At 40.0% G+C, this 17,407-nt stretch overlaps 1 protein-coding gene across 1 annotated transcript in view; it reads right to left on the bottom strand.

Moving 5' to 3' along the window:
• Positions 1-9,138: 9,138 nt before the first annotated feature.
• Positions 9,139-17,407, bottom strand: part of TRPC4 (transient receptor potential cation channel subfamily C member 4) — a 108,087-nt gene continuing 99,818 nt past the window's right edge. Inside the window, exons 8-10 of the mRNA XM_009644665.2 lie at positions 14,285-14,326; positions 12,382-12,471; positions 9,139-9,855 (exon numbers count right to left, since the gene is read on the bottom strand). Of these exons, the coding sequence (XP_009642960.1) occupies positions 9,139-9,855; positions 12,382-12,471; positions 14,285-14,326 (849 nt within the window). The remainder of the gene's footprint in view (positions 9,856-12,381; positions 12,472-14,284; positions 14,327-17,407) is intronic.

Genomic DNA, 17,407 nt, shown 5'->3' with positions numbered 1-17,407 from the left:
TATTCCCAGGGAGTGGAAGAGTATAATATTTCTGGGAAAGAGCTGAAAAGCAAAAACTTTGTTTCATAGCCAATAAACAAATTATGAAACTAAAAAAAAAAAAGAAGAAAAGAGTAGGTTATTTCAATTCATTTTTTTTAAAATTCATTTATATTTACAAAGGTTAAAAAAGAAACAGAGATCAGTTAGTGGATTTTCCTGCAAATGGTGGGAATGCTTTAGTCATCTTCATGTTTACTTCCTCCTTCCATTAACTGAAATGGTTCTGCCTGAAAGCATCAATATGAACCTCAGATAGGAAGGCGTAAAACACAAAATAGGCCCCAAGCCGGAAATTAGAATGATGAAATATAATCCTAAATCCTCATTGCTTATGATCATTAGAACCCAGATGTCCCTATTCTGTGAGCAGTTTTATTAGACTAAATTGCTTAACCAAACTGTATTGGAAGGAAATGCCAACAGCGGTTTCAGCTATGTATGGTTTTCTGCACTCTCAGCCTTAGCTTTTAGAGTACTCTTCAATATTTGCAGTGTCTGTTTAATGTATCATGACCCAAAGGCAGCTGAAAAAAGTCACGTAGTATGATGACCCCATGACACAAAAAGTGTTCTTTGGTGTTCTGTCTAGATTAATCAGGTTGAAAGACTGGTTGCATATTTTTGTGATATATGAAGAGTGATTATACTAGTTCAGACATTGTGCATTATTCAGTTACTTGACTGAGTGAATGTTGAGGAAAGAAAGTACGCAAAAAGGCTAGGAGATGTGACAGCAGGGAAAAGAATGGTGGAAGAGGAAGAGACACTGAAGGATTGAATTTAGAAAGATGGAGAGTCAACAGTAAATGCAGGTAAAAGCAGAAGGGGAGAGAATTTGGGATACCAGGAAGAAACCTGGAAAAGAAAGCACCAAAGTGAACATAGTGGTATGTATATTGTTCATCTCTGTCATTTATTGGTTGGATTGATTTCAACGAACCATTGTCTGAATGATTTCATGTGTTTCCTGAAGCAGGTGCTGAGGACATGACTGCTTTCCTCATAATTTTGTTCATTATGGCTATTCCCACTTACATGGCATGGGAACTGAGGTGTAGCCCTCCTGTTCACACCATAGAGTTCAGCCTTGCATCAAACTGCAGCAGCTACAGGTATAAGCATTTCCAACAGGCAGCAGTCTTGGCCTGTAGATGCAGCAATAATACATGGTAATATTGTTGTAATTTACTTCTAAAGTTACCAGCACAGCTATTGTACAGATGTAGAGACAGGAGTTATTCCATCTTGCTCTGCAATGTACCTATTTCTGGGATTGTGATGGGGTACTTTGGCTGGATGGCAAGCAGGACAGGGGAGAGAAAATATAATGAAATTCTTGTAGGTCAAGGTAAGGAAAGGGAGAGGTCATCTGCCAGTTACAGTCATGGGCAAAACAGACTCACCTTGGGAAAATTAGTTTAATTTATTATCAAACTTCAAATCAGAGTAGGAAAGAATAAACAAAAAAACAAACCTTGAATCTTAAAATCTTCCCCCTACCCCTTTCTTCTTTCCGAGCTTAACTTTACTTTCTTTACCTCCTCCTTCCCAGTGTCATAGGGGGATGGGGAATGGGGGCTGGGGTCAGTTCATCACATGTTGGCTCTGCCTCTCCTTCCTCCTCAGGGGGAGGACTCCTCACACTCTGTCCCTGCTCCAACCTGGGGTCCCTTCCACAGCAGTCAGTCCTCCACGAACTTATCCAGCATGAGTCCTTCCCCATGGGCTACAGTTTTTTATGAACTGCTCCGGTGTGGGTCCATCCTTTCCGTGGGGTCCATCCTTTCCCTCAGGAGCAGACTGCTCCAGCGTGTGTCCCCCACAGGGTCACCAGCCCTGCCAGCAAACCTGCTCCAGCCTGGGCTCCTCTCTCCCTGGGTTCACAGGCCCTGCCAGGAGCCTGCTCCAGCATGGGGTTCCCAATGGGGTCACAGCCTCCTTCGGGCACACCTCTCTGCTCCAATGTGGGGTCCTCCCTGGGCTGCAGGTGGAGATCTGCTCCCCCGTGGGCCTCCCTGGGCTGCAGCGGCACAGCCTGCCCCACCATGGGCTGCCCCAGGGGCTGCAGGGGAATCTCTGCTCCGGCGCCTGGAGCCCCTCCTGCCCCTCCTTCTTCACTGACCTGGGTGTCTGCAGCGCTGCTCCTCTCACATATTCTCAATCCTCTCTCTCCAGCTACTATTGCCCAGCAGGTTTTTTGTTTTTTCCATCTTAAATATGTTATCCCAGAGGCGCTACCACCATCGCTGATGGGCTCAGCCTTGGCCAGTGGTGGGTCTGCCTTGGAGCCGGCTGGCATTGGCTCTGTCGGACACAGGGGAAGCTTCTGGCAGCTTCTCACAAAAGTCACCCCTGTAGGCCTCCTGCTACCAAAACCTTGTCACACAAACCTAGTAGAGGGATGAATAATTATCTCTGTTTAATGGGATAGTTACTCTTGCCTAAAGTATAAGGATGTGAACTAAACGAAATCTGTCTTCCAATTGTATTCTTTGTCTGTTTTTCCAAACGAGAAAGAAACAGGCCAGAGAGGAAAATAAGCCAAAATAAAACCTGAAATGTTGCTCCTAGTTTGAAGAATCACTTTGACACAGTCAGGAGGTAACATAAGTCGATGTTATTATGCTTTCTTTGACACTGATGACAGCGTCACAGAAGTTCAGTAAGCAAATCCCAGGTGAGATTTCAGAAGTTGACTAAGGTGAATACTTAAAGAGATTTTAATACTGTCTTCATGTCGAAAATTGATTTCCTGGGGAAATTGTGTTTTTTCTAGTTTCTTACAAAAACTTTTGTATTTAGCAATACTAGCAGCCAGTTTCAGGTTTTTAATTGCTTTCACTTGGTCTTTCATCACTTCCTTACCCTGACCATGCTGGATAAATCTTGGCGCAGTTTCATACATCTGGTTCTCTCTTCATCTGTTCCAGGGTGTGAGTGTGTGGGAATATTTCAGGTTTCAGAAGTTATTCGTGTTCAGCAGAAATAGAAAACAAACAAACAAACAAAGAAGTAGCTCTCAAAATGAAGTGCTCTTTCCCCACCATACATGGTCTTTAATGAATAAACTTTTTCAGTATTCATTTCTCTGGGGAAATTTGGGGCAGATTTGGGGTTGAGTGTGACTTCCTAAAAGTCTGGATGTTTGAACTGACGTTTTGGGTTGGCCTGTTTTAGACAGAAGTTTGGTGCTTAAATACTGAAACATGGATTATTCTCTCTGTTTTTCCAACATATATTGTGCATTTCTATTTTTTCTATTATTGTTGTTATTCTTTAGACATGACTGTTAAATTACTATAAATCATGCCCAATAGGCCTCTCTTCTGAAAGCAAATCATTATTGCAGACTCTTAAAATGAGCAGGGCATGTTTCTCTGAGGCTGAAATCCTGATGCTTCGTCCATGTGGATCAGATTTCAGATCAGAACCATGTAATTCAAGGACTGTAAATTCATTTGGGAAATGGTCAGGGAGTTTTATACCTTGGGAAGTTACAATCCTGTAAAAATAAAATCAGTAGAACCTGTCCTCAGATGAGGTCTCCCTTAATGGTCTTCTGATTTACAATCTCTCAGTTAATGAAATTCATATTAATTATTATATACAAAGCCTGGGTATCTTGCAAAGCAAGCCAAGGAAGCAACTCTCTATAATTTAAAAAAAGGATGCTGAAACCCCCGAACATTTAATTCTACTTAATAAAAGTGAAGTGAACTAAGGGTACTAATAAACACTATGTCCAATTTCATAAAAAATTGTATCTCTCAGTTTTCTTGTTTCTGTTTCTTTTTCTTGGGGTACAACTAGATTCAGTTAAATTAATCATGGAGAAATATTATTTCCATACTTTGGTAGCTGGATATAGGCATTTATGTTTGTGATATGGCTGAATGATATCTCTCAGTACCACACACAATTCATCCAAACAAAACTATTTCTAGTATACTCTAGTAAACTATCCTGTAATCCTGTGGTCACAAGGTCCCAGGTTGTACTCCAGGTGATGCAACATAAAATATTGCACTTTTGGGTCTTATTGTCTACTTTTAGAAACATATAGTGGAAAGTGTAAGATATCTGTCTTTACTGGGGAAGCAACACATTATCTGTAAAACCAAAACATCAAATAGGGAAGTTGAGAGGAAGAAAAAAAAATTAAAATAATTGCAGAAATGAGCATTTGTGTAGGACTTCATGAGTTTCTCTGAATGTGTATGAATACTCACTGTATTTAAGACATCCTTGACACTGGCCACATTTAAGGAGCAGTCTATGCTGTCCATTAAATTTATGAAAGGTATGCTCAATGTTTTCAGATGTTCTTAGGTTTTTAAGTTATACCAAGAAATCACATGAATCTCTGAAGTCTGGAAAATCTGTGTATTTTTGTTTGGGGTTTTGTTTTGTTTTTTAATGAGCACTGGAGATTTGGGAAACGGTATTTCCATCTGTAAAGATTTTCTATTATGGGAGAAAAAAGTCTTTTCACTAACCTGTTAAATTGAAACACGTGGCTTTCTAGAAGGTCTTTTTATCTTCCTCACTAACCATGGACTTTTACTGCCTGTTTAAACATTCATGCAATAATTTTATTAGGAATAAAAGTTGAGCATACGAAACAAATATTGATGGTGCTATTCTTGCTTTTTCAGTTCCATTGAATAAAAGGTATAGAAGCTCTTATGGATTAACTCTTGATTCCATGCAGTGGAACAAATTCCCATGAGTTCTGCATGTGTGAGGTTCCATTACTAACTTCTAGACTAGAAAGCGTTAGAAATAGTAATTAGTAACTAGTAATTAGGAAGCATTAGCATCTTTAGAGGCTCAGTCTTTCTGGAAGCTCCTATTTTACTTCTTGAATACTTCCTCTTTTTTTTTTTTACTCCTAAAATGCAATAGTGAGTATGTTGCCTTAAGAGACTGCATTATCAACAAGGTCACCATCAATTCCACTATCAAAGAGAGGGGAGAGAAAAGACACTAAAGAAGCACCATGTGGAACTGGTATTCATTTCATCTATCAGATATTGGAAAGCTAGGTTTCTAGTCATAGACAGCTATTTAAATTCCTTCTAAAATATATAGAGGAGGCAAGGATCTCTGTCAAAGACAATGTGATGCTAAGGGCAGTGTCTGAAATGGAAAGATGCATTGGCTTCTGAATGTACCAATTTAGTTCCACAGTAGAAGGGTATTGGATTACAAAGAACTAAAGGCCAGACTGAAAAGGCCACAACAGTACTGAACAGTGCAACACCTAATGCTGCACAGCATTTGACTGTAACTATGACAGTCAACTAAAGACAGCAGAAAATTCTAGTTAAAATGAAAATAGCATAATTGGTTTAGACTACACCCAAAGAAACCCAAGGCTGAAGGGGGAAGAGCACAGTCAGAAGAGCAAACATTAGTCGGAGAAAAGCTATGAAGTTAAAATATAATGACTGCCCAAAAGGTATGAATTTAAACAGTTACACAGAATCACAGAATGGCAAAGGTTGGAAGGGACCTCGGGAGATCATCAGTCCAACCCTCCTGCTAAAGCAGGTTCACCTAGAGCAGGTTGCACAGGACATTGTCCAGGAGGGCTTTGAATAACTCCAGACAAGGAGACTCCACAACCCCCCTGGGCAGCCTGTTCCAGTGCTCTCTCACCCTCAAAGTAAAGAAGTTCTTCCGCATATTCAACTGAAACCTTTTATGTTTCAGTTTGTGGCCATTACCCCTTTTCCTGTTGCTGAGCACCTCTGAGAAAAATCTAGCTCCATCCTCATGACGTCCTCCCTTGAGACACTTGTATGTGTTAATGAGATCCCCTCTCAGTCTTCTCTTCTTCAGGCTAAACAAGCCTAACTCTCACAGCCTTTCATCAAAGGGGAGATGCTCCAGTCCCCTCATCACCTTTTTTGTCCTTCTCTGGACTCTCTTTTAGAGATCCTCATCTTTCTTGAACCGGGGAGCCCAGAACTGGACACAGTACTGCGGGGGGGGGGTGGGGGGGGGGGTCTCACCAGTTGAAAAGATTCATGTGTATAAACATTTCATAACTATATTTAAAAACAGCAGAGGATTTGATTGATTTAGGAAGAAAATTATGTGATTGAAGGACCTGTGATAAAACCAAAGTATATCATGTGACAGTTCTCTTACAGTCCTATATTCATGAAGGTTGAAGGCTGCAACTTTTTTTTGGTTGTTTTAATGTTAATGAGGAGCCTTCTCTGCTCCATTCTTTTACACTTATACAAATAAGGCAACTTCTCAAGTACTAAATCAGCACTCAATCTTTCTTGGCACAGATGTCCTCTTGGAGGCATCCAATGAGAAGGGGTTTTTTTGGCTGTCTGCAAAGCAATAAAAGTCCACCACCATTTCAAATTTTGACATATCTTGGGCTCTTACATGTTTTCACAGAATGAGGTGCTCGTTTGCCATTAAATTTGAATGGAACAGGATCAGGTCCTTATTGGTGTCAGGCTTCGATGCCTAAGAATCACATAAAAATAGAGCAAATGTCAATTTGAAGTATGCTTTATTTAATAGACCTTCATTTCAATATTTGGTTGTAAAAGAAATAAAAAGGACAGCAAAAGACTGACCACCTATTGCAATGCAATACAATGTCATGGGCCTACGCCTCAGTATCTTGCCTACCTGCACTGTCTTTGCTGTTCTGTCTTGTATCTGCTCCAAGGCTTAGACTGACTCCCAGCACAGTGGGATCATGATGTAACGGTATGGCTGACGTTTCAGGATAACTGCCCAGACTTCTTGCCCTGTTGGGACCTTCATGTACAGGAAAAACAGGCTCTTATGATGGCAGAATAATATGCAGAGCTCTTAGACCTGTGGCGGTTAATTTGTTCTGATAATGGTGCTGGTGGCATTATAAATGCCCTGCTCAGGCACATTTTACCTAGAATGAAAACACATGGCTGGAATGCATTGCAAGCTCAGGAGCAAGGACTGTTTGTTTTGAATGTGGCTAGTGAAGGGTAGTAAGCGTAGGACTCTGAGGTGTTACAAAACATGATGAAGAATGAGAAAGTGAAATCAGTGGAGGACTGTTATTTGGGATATAGAGAATTTTGTGGTAACGTGACACTTTGGCTTTATGTCATTCTTAGCACAAATGTTACAGGAGAAAAGAAAACTCTCTGAAAGAGAGTAAGTAAAAATGATATGAAGGTATGCCACCATTATTATTATTATTTATTTCTTGTTATGCTTGTAATAATTCAGGTGCTTTCCAAACAGAAAAGCTACAGGCCCTGCCCCGAGGAGCTCACAATCTAAAGGTGGACAAGAAGAGAGACGTGAAGGAGAGGGAGTCCACAGAGAAGTCAAGAGGCCAAGATGGAAATCAACCATATCTTAGCAATCAAATGTGGTTTGAATGCATTGTTGCAAAGCTATACAAACTATTTTCAAATTACTGCTCATATTTTCCATTTTGTTTCAACTAATTCACTCCTAGGTGCCATGGCACAGATAGATGTGCAGGAAGGAAGCTTTCAATACGTGAGCTCAGAGTAGCCCATGTGTAAAGTAGAGCTGGAAAACCCACCCAAAAGCATAGAGATGAGAGGGGTTTGTCTGGATTTTCAGAACTCAGTTCAGTATCAGGATAGATTAGATCCATAATGGTATGGCTTTAGGTCGGGTCCTACAAGGTGGGAGTTAGATGTGACATATTCCATCTGGAATGTAAGTGTACTCTACGCCTCTGGAGGTTCCTTAGTACAGGCAAATATGAACTACAAAAATCTATCATGGCAGGGCTAGGGAAGTTAAGAATGAAATGACCACCCTGATGTGGTATATTCACATGTTTCCAAAGGAGAAGAAGTATGGTATTGAAAGTTCAAGGGTTGTCATTCTCATGCCAGTTGTGAAATTACATTTTTAATAATGTAGGACACCAGTCACTGATTAAAAAGAAACAGACCGTTTAATTTTAAAAATACTGGTTTTGACTAAGACAATAAGTCACTCATCAGTTATTAAAAATACTATTAGGTTTTCTTTATACATTTAAATGTCTAAGTATCTTTTATAAAACCTCCAATCAGATTCCCCCAAACTCTGAAATTGTCAAAGAAACTCTCTTAAGGCTTGCCTTTAAAAACTTCTCAACAAATTGCCATATTTTTCCAAGTAGTCAGGGGATCATTGTATGTTTATTTATTCCTGAAATATCTTTCTCTTAGCAAATACGAGTGTATTGTGAAGGCAAAAGCTAATAAGCAGTTGAATATTAAAGTGCATAGGTTGTCCACGTTTGGAAAAATAAATGGTTGAAGAAGCAGCAGCTGTTGTGATCACGGATTTCCGGGGAGTAATCCGTCATCAGTTTTTAGCAAGCCACAGATTTTTTTTACTATAAGAAACATTTTTTTACAGTCTTCAAAACCTGCAAACACATTTGTAACAATGGTATTGGGATGGTGATAATCCTCTTGCTGGGAGGGAGAAGCTGTAATTAAATAATTGAGTAGACTGATCTTTCATAATTTACACGTATTCATAGTCCTTCAATAAATAAAAGAATATATTTTATCTTTTGATTCCGTAGAGCTTTTGAAACAAATTAAGTTTTTAGCAATTTAAATAAATTATTCTAACAGCTTGACATGGATTATGCTGACAGGAGCCGCTTATGATTACTATGGTGCCCAGAATCTTTTAAGAACCTACAAAGTTAAATAAAGGCTTACAAGTCTCTTAAGCTACTTTTTATTTGCATAGAAAAATATTTATCAGAGGAGTCAACTATTATATGAGAGAAATTGCATTTGTTGTAATTGAAAAAGATAGCTAAAAAGTTTCTGTGGGTTATTGCAACAGTACAAGAATACAAGATGCTTCCATTTATTAAAAAATGTAAAACAAATCGTGAAAGCTAAAGCAGGCTACAAAACAGAAGGTCCCCATATTACCTTTCTCTTGACTACTATGTTACAAGATCATGTGCCACAGTTGAGTACTAGAAAGTGTAATTCTGCATTTGCTGATATAATTCTTAAAACATTCCCCCCCAAAAGCACTATGCAAAATATATATATTTGTAAATGCTTTCTCCTGTAAGCATCACAACCTTGTTATCACATAATCACCCTGATCAATTGTTTCCTGTTTCCCATCACAGTCACTGCTAATGTCCAACTCCTTGTCCAGCTGATCCTGTGATGTGGCTGGTTCTGAGTTCTGTAACTCCATTTTCTCTGTTTCTGAAGCAGAAATACTTCCCTCTTCCTGTGAATCCGAAGAGTCGCCATTATTTTGTGACTCAGCTAACACACATTTTTCGTCTGGACTTTGGATATTTAATTCACAGTTCATGGTCAGTTCTCCCTCTTCCAGTTCAGCAGTTTTCTCACATTGTTCTTCTGCCTGTTGACGGGAAACTTCTTCAGAAACGGTGTATATTTTATTTGTACTCTGCTCCACAGAGTTTGTTTTTGTTCGTCTGTGAAATAACCCAAAATTTTTTATGTCTGTTACAAAATTCACACGCTTTTGTTTCTCTTTAGTGGACTCTGATACCATCATTGCTGAGCCATTGCTTACATTGTGTGCTTCAGAGGCAATAGTGGCTGATCTTGGGTGAATCATCGTTGTAATGTCAAAAAGGCTGAAGGTCTTTTTCTTTCCTTTCTTGTTTCCTTCACTCTCACCATTTTCTTCATTTTCAGACAGAGAGGCAGCATCTTTATTCATCTTTGCAGTCTGCAAATTAGACAGCTTACTTCCTTTTAACAAACCCAGGACTTCAAAACGAAAGCTGGAAATATCTTGTTTTAACTCCTAAAAATTAGGAGGAAAGATGAAACATCAGAGTATGAAAGCTGATTTGACTTTTCCTCTTGTAATTAAAGAAAGAAAGAAAAAAAAAAGGCTTATGCTAGGGATCAGTAATAAACTTCACCATCTGGATACCTGGCACTTTCAAGGTGCTTTGCAGACTCTCTAATGGATCTTCCAGGTAAGACAGAAAAGTGATCGGCAATTTTGTCAGATGAAACTTCACAGGAAATGTGCCATAGCCTAGACTACTCATAGAAATCACCAACAGTGGTAGAAGAAGGAGCGTCGACAACTTGAAGATCTACAGCCAATCTGCTAGACTACATTATTATTCCATCATAATAACAGCATTTTGATCAGCTCTTAACACCATCCCTTGCACACACACACAGACAGGGACACGTGCACAGACGACATACACATGTGTGCATGCTTCCCTGTCAGTAGCAGTGCAGATAGGACATCATGCATTTCCACTAAGTGTTTGGCTGCTGGCAGCTAAGTCAGAGCTAAACATTGAAAGCTGCTTTCAGCCAGTGCAACCACTGTCTCTTAAAGGCCTGTCTCAGGAGAAGGCACCTTGCACTCAGGAGGTCCCTTTTCTCTTAATTTTCTCTAAAGAGACCATCGTAGAACCACAGAATGATTTGGGTTGGAAAAGACCTTTAAGATCATTGAGTCCAACCATTAACCTAACACTGCCAAGTCCACCACTAAACCACGGTCCTAAGCTCCACATCTACATGTCTTTTTAATACCTCTGGGGATGGTTAGTCAACCTCTTCCCTGGGCAGCCTGTTCCAATGCCTGATAACCCTTTCAGTGAAGAATTTTTTCCTAATATCTAGTCTAAACCTCCCCTGGAGCAACTTGAGGCCATTTCCTCTTGTCTTATTGCTTGTTACTTGGGAAAAGAGACTAACACCCGCCTCACAACAACCTCCTTTCAGGTCCTTGTAGTGGGCAATAAGGTCTTCCATGAGCCTCCTCTTCTCCAGACTAAACAATCCTAGTGCCCTCAGCTACTCCTTGTCAGACTTGTGCTCCAGACCCCTCACCAGCTTTGTTGTCCTTCTTTGGACATGCTCCCAACACCTCAATGTCTTTCTTGTAGTGAGGGGCCCAAAACGTTATTCAAGGTGCGGCCTCACCAATGCTGAGTACAGGGGCATGATCACTTGCCTACCCCTGCTGGTTACACTATTTCTGATACAAGCCAGGATGCCATTGGCCATCTTGGCCACCTGAGCACACCACTGGCTCATATTCAGTTGGCTGTTGACGAGTACACCCAGATACCTCTCTGCCAAGCAGCTTTCCAGACACTCATCCCCAAAGCTGTAGCATTGCATGGGGTTGTTGTGACAGAAGTGCAGGATCCATCGCTTGGCCTTGTTGAACCTCATACAGTTGGCCTCGGCCCATCGATCCAGCCTGTCCAGATCCCTCTGTAGAGCCTCCCTACCCTCAAGAAGTTCACACTCCCGCCCAACTTGGTGTTGTCTACAAACTTGCTGATGATGCACTCAATGCCCTCGTCCAGGTCATTGATAAAGATACTAAACAGAATTGGCCCCAATACTGAGCCCTGGGGGACACCGCTTGTGACCAGACTCCAACTGGCTTTAACTCCATTCACCACTGCTCTTTGGGCTCGGCCATCCAGCCAGTTTTTTACCCAGAGAAGAGTACACCCGTTCAAGCCATGAGCAGTCAGTTTCTTCAGGAGAATGGTGTGGGAAACAGTAACAAAGTTTTTACTAAAGTCCAGGTAAACAACATCCACAGCCTTTCCCTCATCCACTAAGTGGGTCACCTTGTCATAGAAGATCAGTTTAGTTGAGTGGGACCTGCCTCTCATAAACCCATGCTGACTGGGCCCGATCACCTGGTTGTCCTGTATGTGCCATGTGATGGCACTCAGGATGATCTGAATGAAGCAGCAATGTAGCAATTAGTTCAGGCTCTGGCTGTATCTTCAGTGGGCATAAGCTGTGGCAGATGAATATAATTTTGAATGTTTGGAGTTTGAGGTGCCAACAGTAACAAAAATGTTTGATGCTAGAAATATACCATGATGGATGTAAGATTTGTGATATATATGGCCCTGTTCATTTGTGTCAAAGGATTTTAATATTTGACTGCTTATCTAATTTTTTTGTCTTTTAAGTCATATAAAAAGTGTTCTGTATACAAATAAATGAACAGCAGCACTCCACAGCAGAAAAATTTTATTTCCTAAGGTGCTGAAACTAGTTGCATCTTGCTTTAGTAAATATGTTGTGACACGCAGTCCCACTTTGGTGTCCCCTTACATGGCCACAATTCAAACTAGCTGATTATTTCTCCATCTAAAGAAAGAAGGAGACTTGCTGGAGTCCATGTACAATGCTACCTCTGTGTGGCCCATCAGGACACAGATACTGCTCTAGGAAGCACCTGAACAATTGTGGAGTTTCAAAAATTTGCTTTACAGACTTATAATATTTTACTAAAGCACCTATAAACATAGAAATTATCACATACCTTAAAATTTTCTTCTGTCAGTCCTTCCTCAGTTTTGGCATCTCTTATCATTGCTGCAACATATCGCTTAACCAGATTTCTCATAACTTCCTAAAAGATAAAATATTGTGTTAGCTTTCTTGGTATTAGTTACTAAACCTACACTCACTGGGCCTGCTTGGGCTTCTTTGTGCTTTAGAAACATGACAAAAAATCTATAAACCTTAGATGCAGTTGAAAATTTGTTCTTTTTTGCAATGGAAAGCAGTGATATTAATTATCCTGAGAACGACTGTAGTGGGTTTCACCAAAGGTATGCCTCATGCCAGTAATATGCAGTGAGCAGTTGCTGATGCCTCATGAGGACTGTAAGTTTAGTTCAGTTGTATAATGTTATTTCCAGCAACACTCTCCCAAGCCTCCTGTGACGTGAGATTCGGAGACTTTCTGAATCAGAGATGATAGCTCTAGGTTTAATGGGCTGTGACAGGTTTTCCTATGTGTTCTGAACTCATGTAAACTTTCAGCATCCACAAATCCTCTGCCAAAAAATTCCACAGTATAGCTAGAATAAGATTCCATTTGAGGTTTTGTTTATTTTTAACCTGCTCTCTGATAGTTTCCATTGTTGCCTTCTACTTCTAAGAATCCTAAAGTCATTTAGGTTGGAAGGGATGCCTGGAGGCTGTCTAATCTAGGTCAGGGCCATGTCCAGTCAAGTGCTGAATAGCTCCAAGGGTGAAGGTGCTTCAACCTCCCTGAGCAAATTTTTCCAATTCTTTACTACCCTCACTGTGATGATGACTGTCCTTACAGAATTTCCCTTCCTACAACTTGTGTCCATTGACTCCTGTTTTTTTGCTGTGCACCTCCAAGAAAAATCTGTCTCCTTCTTCTATCTAACCATTCACTGTGTTATTGAAGACAGCAATTAGACCCCCCTTAACCTACTTCAGGCTGATATCTGAGCTTCTTTTATGTCAGCTCTCTAGCCATCTTTGTGGCCCTTTACTGGATTCCTTCCAGTTTGTTAACATCTCTCTTGTAGTGGGGGGCCCAAAATAGGACACGCTGCTCCAGATAGAGTCTTACAATTGTGGTCTGGAGGAGAATAATCACTTCCCTCAAAGTGCTGCCCACAGCCTTACTAATGCAGCCTAGTATGTGTCTGGTATTCAGTTTGCAGATAGATGGCAAACAGCTGCTCTGTGTTCACCTTCCCCATGATTTTATAAATCCCTGTTGTATTTCCCACAGCTGCCTCTTTTTCAGGTTGGAAAAGCCCTAGTTTACCTAGTCATTTCCCATATGGAATCCATCAATTACCAAGCCTACAAGTGTACAGCCCACATCTTGTTTAACTTGCAGCCCTTTTAACACAACAAAATTTGAAAATAAATCTGAGAATTATTCCTTGCACTACAATAATCTCAAAAAATCAGAGGCTGAAGCAGGAAGGATGGAGAAGAACAGATTACAGGGGTTCTAAGCAGAGGGGTTGTTAAGGGAGACGAAGTTGTCTATGGGAGACCAGAGCCAGAGAGACGGAGAGCAGGTTCTGATGGAGCATGTCAGTGAGCTGCATATATGATCCTGAAGAATCCCAGCAGGGAGGTGGGACTATGTGTTTTCTTTTTTTAAAGGCAATCCATGTTACAGTGGGCAAAGTACTGGTTAGTATATTATTGCCCTACAAAATATTCTTTTGCACCCAAAAGTAGACAACCCTACTTCTCAAATGCTGTCATTCGAACACCAAAAATACTATGCTTGTTTGCTGAGGATGAAATAGTAATGCATTTTGTGGTTTTTTTCTTTTTTTTTTTTTTCTTCTTTCTCATTAAATTCTTCCTTTTCATCCCTCCTGAAAGCCTTTTGGAGGCATAGAAAAATAATTGCTCAACAAATAAACATGGGCTTCTACCTGGTATTGATGATGTCTTCTCAGATTGTCAGCTGCACGCCTCTGAAAAAAAGAAAAGAAAAGAACAAAAAAACATTAATCCCTGTCTGGTAGTAAAATACTGACAGCATAGGAAAACAGCAGGTCTCTGCAATATGTAGTATATAGCTAGCTGAGAGAGATGGTTCAAAGTCTGTTGAAAAATGACAGTGTTGGAGCAAAGCCTGTCATTAGCTTTTCAGAAGGGAGAATGCTGTAATTAGGAAGGCAAAGTGGGTTTTCTACATTTTCACCAATGTGCTGATATTCCAGCACTGGCATGGATGTGGTGGGGTAGCCAGGTCTCTGTCTGCAGAGCCCCAAAGTCACTGATCTGAGGTAGAAGGGGAACAATGTGATCATGTCACTCAGTTGGACAGACTGAAGTGTATTTTACTGAACTGAGAAAAGCTTGACATAAACATGGTGTTAGCAAGACATTTGCTATGGCTTCTAATGTCTCCTTTAAGATAGAGCTAACCAAAACCTGCACTATAAAACCATATGAAAGAGAAAATTCCCTGCTTAGCTCCCTGTTAAAAACATTTGGTCAGATAGAGGAGTATGGAAGAAAGAAACTTAGCTTGCAATGCAGAGTTTGGTGCTGGGCAAAGGAGAAAAGAAGGTAAGAGAAGAAGGGAGGGTAAGAGGGATAGCAAACTCTGTGGAAGAACAGCAAAAAGAAGTGTGGTAGGATGAAAGCATGATATAGGCTTCAAGCAAGTTTTGCATTAGATTATACTTCCATATTTAAGGGCTGCTCAGAGGAAGATGCGGAAAAAAAAAAAGGCCTGAATTACCTAGTCCTTGAATTACTGTTGGCCTCAATAGCATACTGAGTCACATCTCCCTATTCTCTACCTTAATTATTGCTGACTGGTGAAAGAACAACTTACAATTTTAACTTGGGTTCTACATCTGCTACTGCTGAGAACAGAAGGTGTCTGACCACTGACTGTATTTCTACAAAACAGGACACTTACAACATTTTAAAATAGGATAAAAGGACATCCAATGGACTTGTTAAAATTGATCTGAGTTGCATAACGAGGCAGGCACAGTAAGGTGTGTTATCTTCTTCTACTTGAAACTGATTGGCAATTTATGATTAACAATTTCGCTGTACTCAGAATCAGTTTACACTTTTAGGGTTGATGTCTTGTTTGTAATTAATTTGAGGGGTGCAGTAGCTGTGGGGTTGGGCTTGACAAAAAATAATAGAAAGGGGAAAATCATTATTTCCTAATCACTCTGAACAGACACCGTGGGGTTGGGCTTTATACATAAGCATCTTGTCTTCAGTATTTTTCCAGATTGTGTTTCTGTATCTATGCCTCATCCAAAGAGAAGATTTAAATTCCTTGTGTTTAAGGGTGGATGGATGGGAAAGCCTGCCCACTTCTGAGGCTGGAGGTGGGGAGGCAGTTGAGGGAAGGCTGATATCCTCCCACCACCCATCTTTAGACTTTTCTTGGGGGGGAAAAAGAAAATTAAAAAATCTGATTTTCTGCAGTTGACCACACGATGGAGATGTTTCATTCCTGCTGAGAAAGCACTAAGGGAGTCTGTGGCTAAGAGAGCTCTCAACAACAGATCTGACTCACAGGTGAAGGGAAAAACACTTCAAGGTGTAACTGAAACACACTCCAGTTCAGGTAAAGCTAACAACTCCTATAAATAAACCAAATGCTGACCCTTCTTTTGCAGACTACTTTCTGCAGTTGCTGTCTGCTCTGCTTTATTTTACAGTGAAATGTGAAATAAATGCATAGGTTTAATTCTGTACCCGTAAGATGAAAGAGCTACATCAGGTTTATCCTTTTGTTGCAACTGATTTGGAAACACCCAGAAACAGGGATCATGGCTCTTCCACTCAATGCAATGTCAAAAAGTGCAATTTAGGATGACTATGTAAATAAATGTGTTTGTGTAGTAATGTGTCCAGACCAGTTCTACTGCATTTAACAATTGTTTTCAGTCCATACCACTGAGAAGCTGAAAGAAAATGCATTTAATGGTGTGTTTTCATACACAGACACATACATACTAAACATAGATACAGGCATACACATAACCTATCAAAGTTTTGATCCTTATCAGTTCTCTATTTCCCATTTAAATGTTCAGATTCAGTTTCCGGTTCATAATTGCCTTTTCTTTCCTTCTGAAAGAATGAACCTTTTCTTAAACACATCTGAAAATCAAGCTATTTAAATAAAATGGCATTAACACTCATATTGTCCTTGTTTAGTTCTCAGCCAGCCTGTTTTTCTCTACCTGGTCATAGGCTAATTTGTGGTTGTTCAGAATTTTTTTCAAGTAACTGCTGTGCTATGTGCATGAAGAAGTGTTGAAAACTATGGCTGGCAAAGCGATAAAGGTTAAATCTGACTAAAAATATCAACATGGGAAGAAACACTCTTCTGATGACAATGTGGTATGAGATCATGAAATTGAAGGGCATACTTCTATCACTTTCCAAAGTGGGGACTAACATCCTCTAGGAAGTTTTAATAGTAGTTCTACTAGTAGTGATAAATATTTTGGTCTTCTTACTTCTGCCATTCCTAGTAATTTGAGTTGTTTGGAAGAAAAATGTCTTTAGCAATCAATAATCTGATAATGTTAAATTATTTCTTTTGAAGAGTTTTATCAAAATTATATCTTTTATAAAGCAAGAATTCAAATTTGCTTAGTGATAAAGGTCCAAAATGTAAACATTGTCTGAAGTCATGGGATATATTCCTCATCTTGAATAGAAACATCCCATAAAAAGGGCAAGAACTGTGTTGACAAAGAGTTCCCTGTGTTCCCTATGAAGTGGTCCTCGGCTATACAACAAACATTCCAGATTACTGATTTCCATTCTGTGTGGAAGGTGCTATTTCTTTGTTCAACTTTCAATAACAGACATGACAGAGAAAATATAAAATACTTATATTGACTTAGGGGTTGCCTCATTTTCAGTTTGGAGAACAAAGGCTAGGAGAAGGGGAAAGGAGATTTTCTCTGACAAATTATAATTTCATGTAGATTGCTTGGAAAAATAGCATAAAAATCTGGATAGCTAGAAAAGAGGTAACTATCTAAACATCACCAACCCCC

The sequence above is a fragment of the Egretta garzetta genome, unplaced genomic scaffold, assembly GCF_000687185.1.
Source record: "Egretta garzetta isolate BGI_Z169 unplaced genomic scaffold, ASM68718v1 scaffold40, whole genome shotgun sequence".
Taxonomy (NCBI): Eukaryota; Metazoa; Chordata; class Aves; order Pelecaniformes; family Ardeidae; genus Egretta; species Egretta garzetta.
Note: the sequence above shows the minus strand (reverse complement) of the source record. Positions and strands in the feature narration are given on the sequence as shown.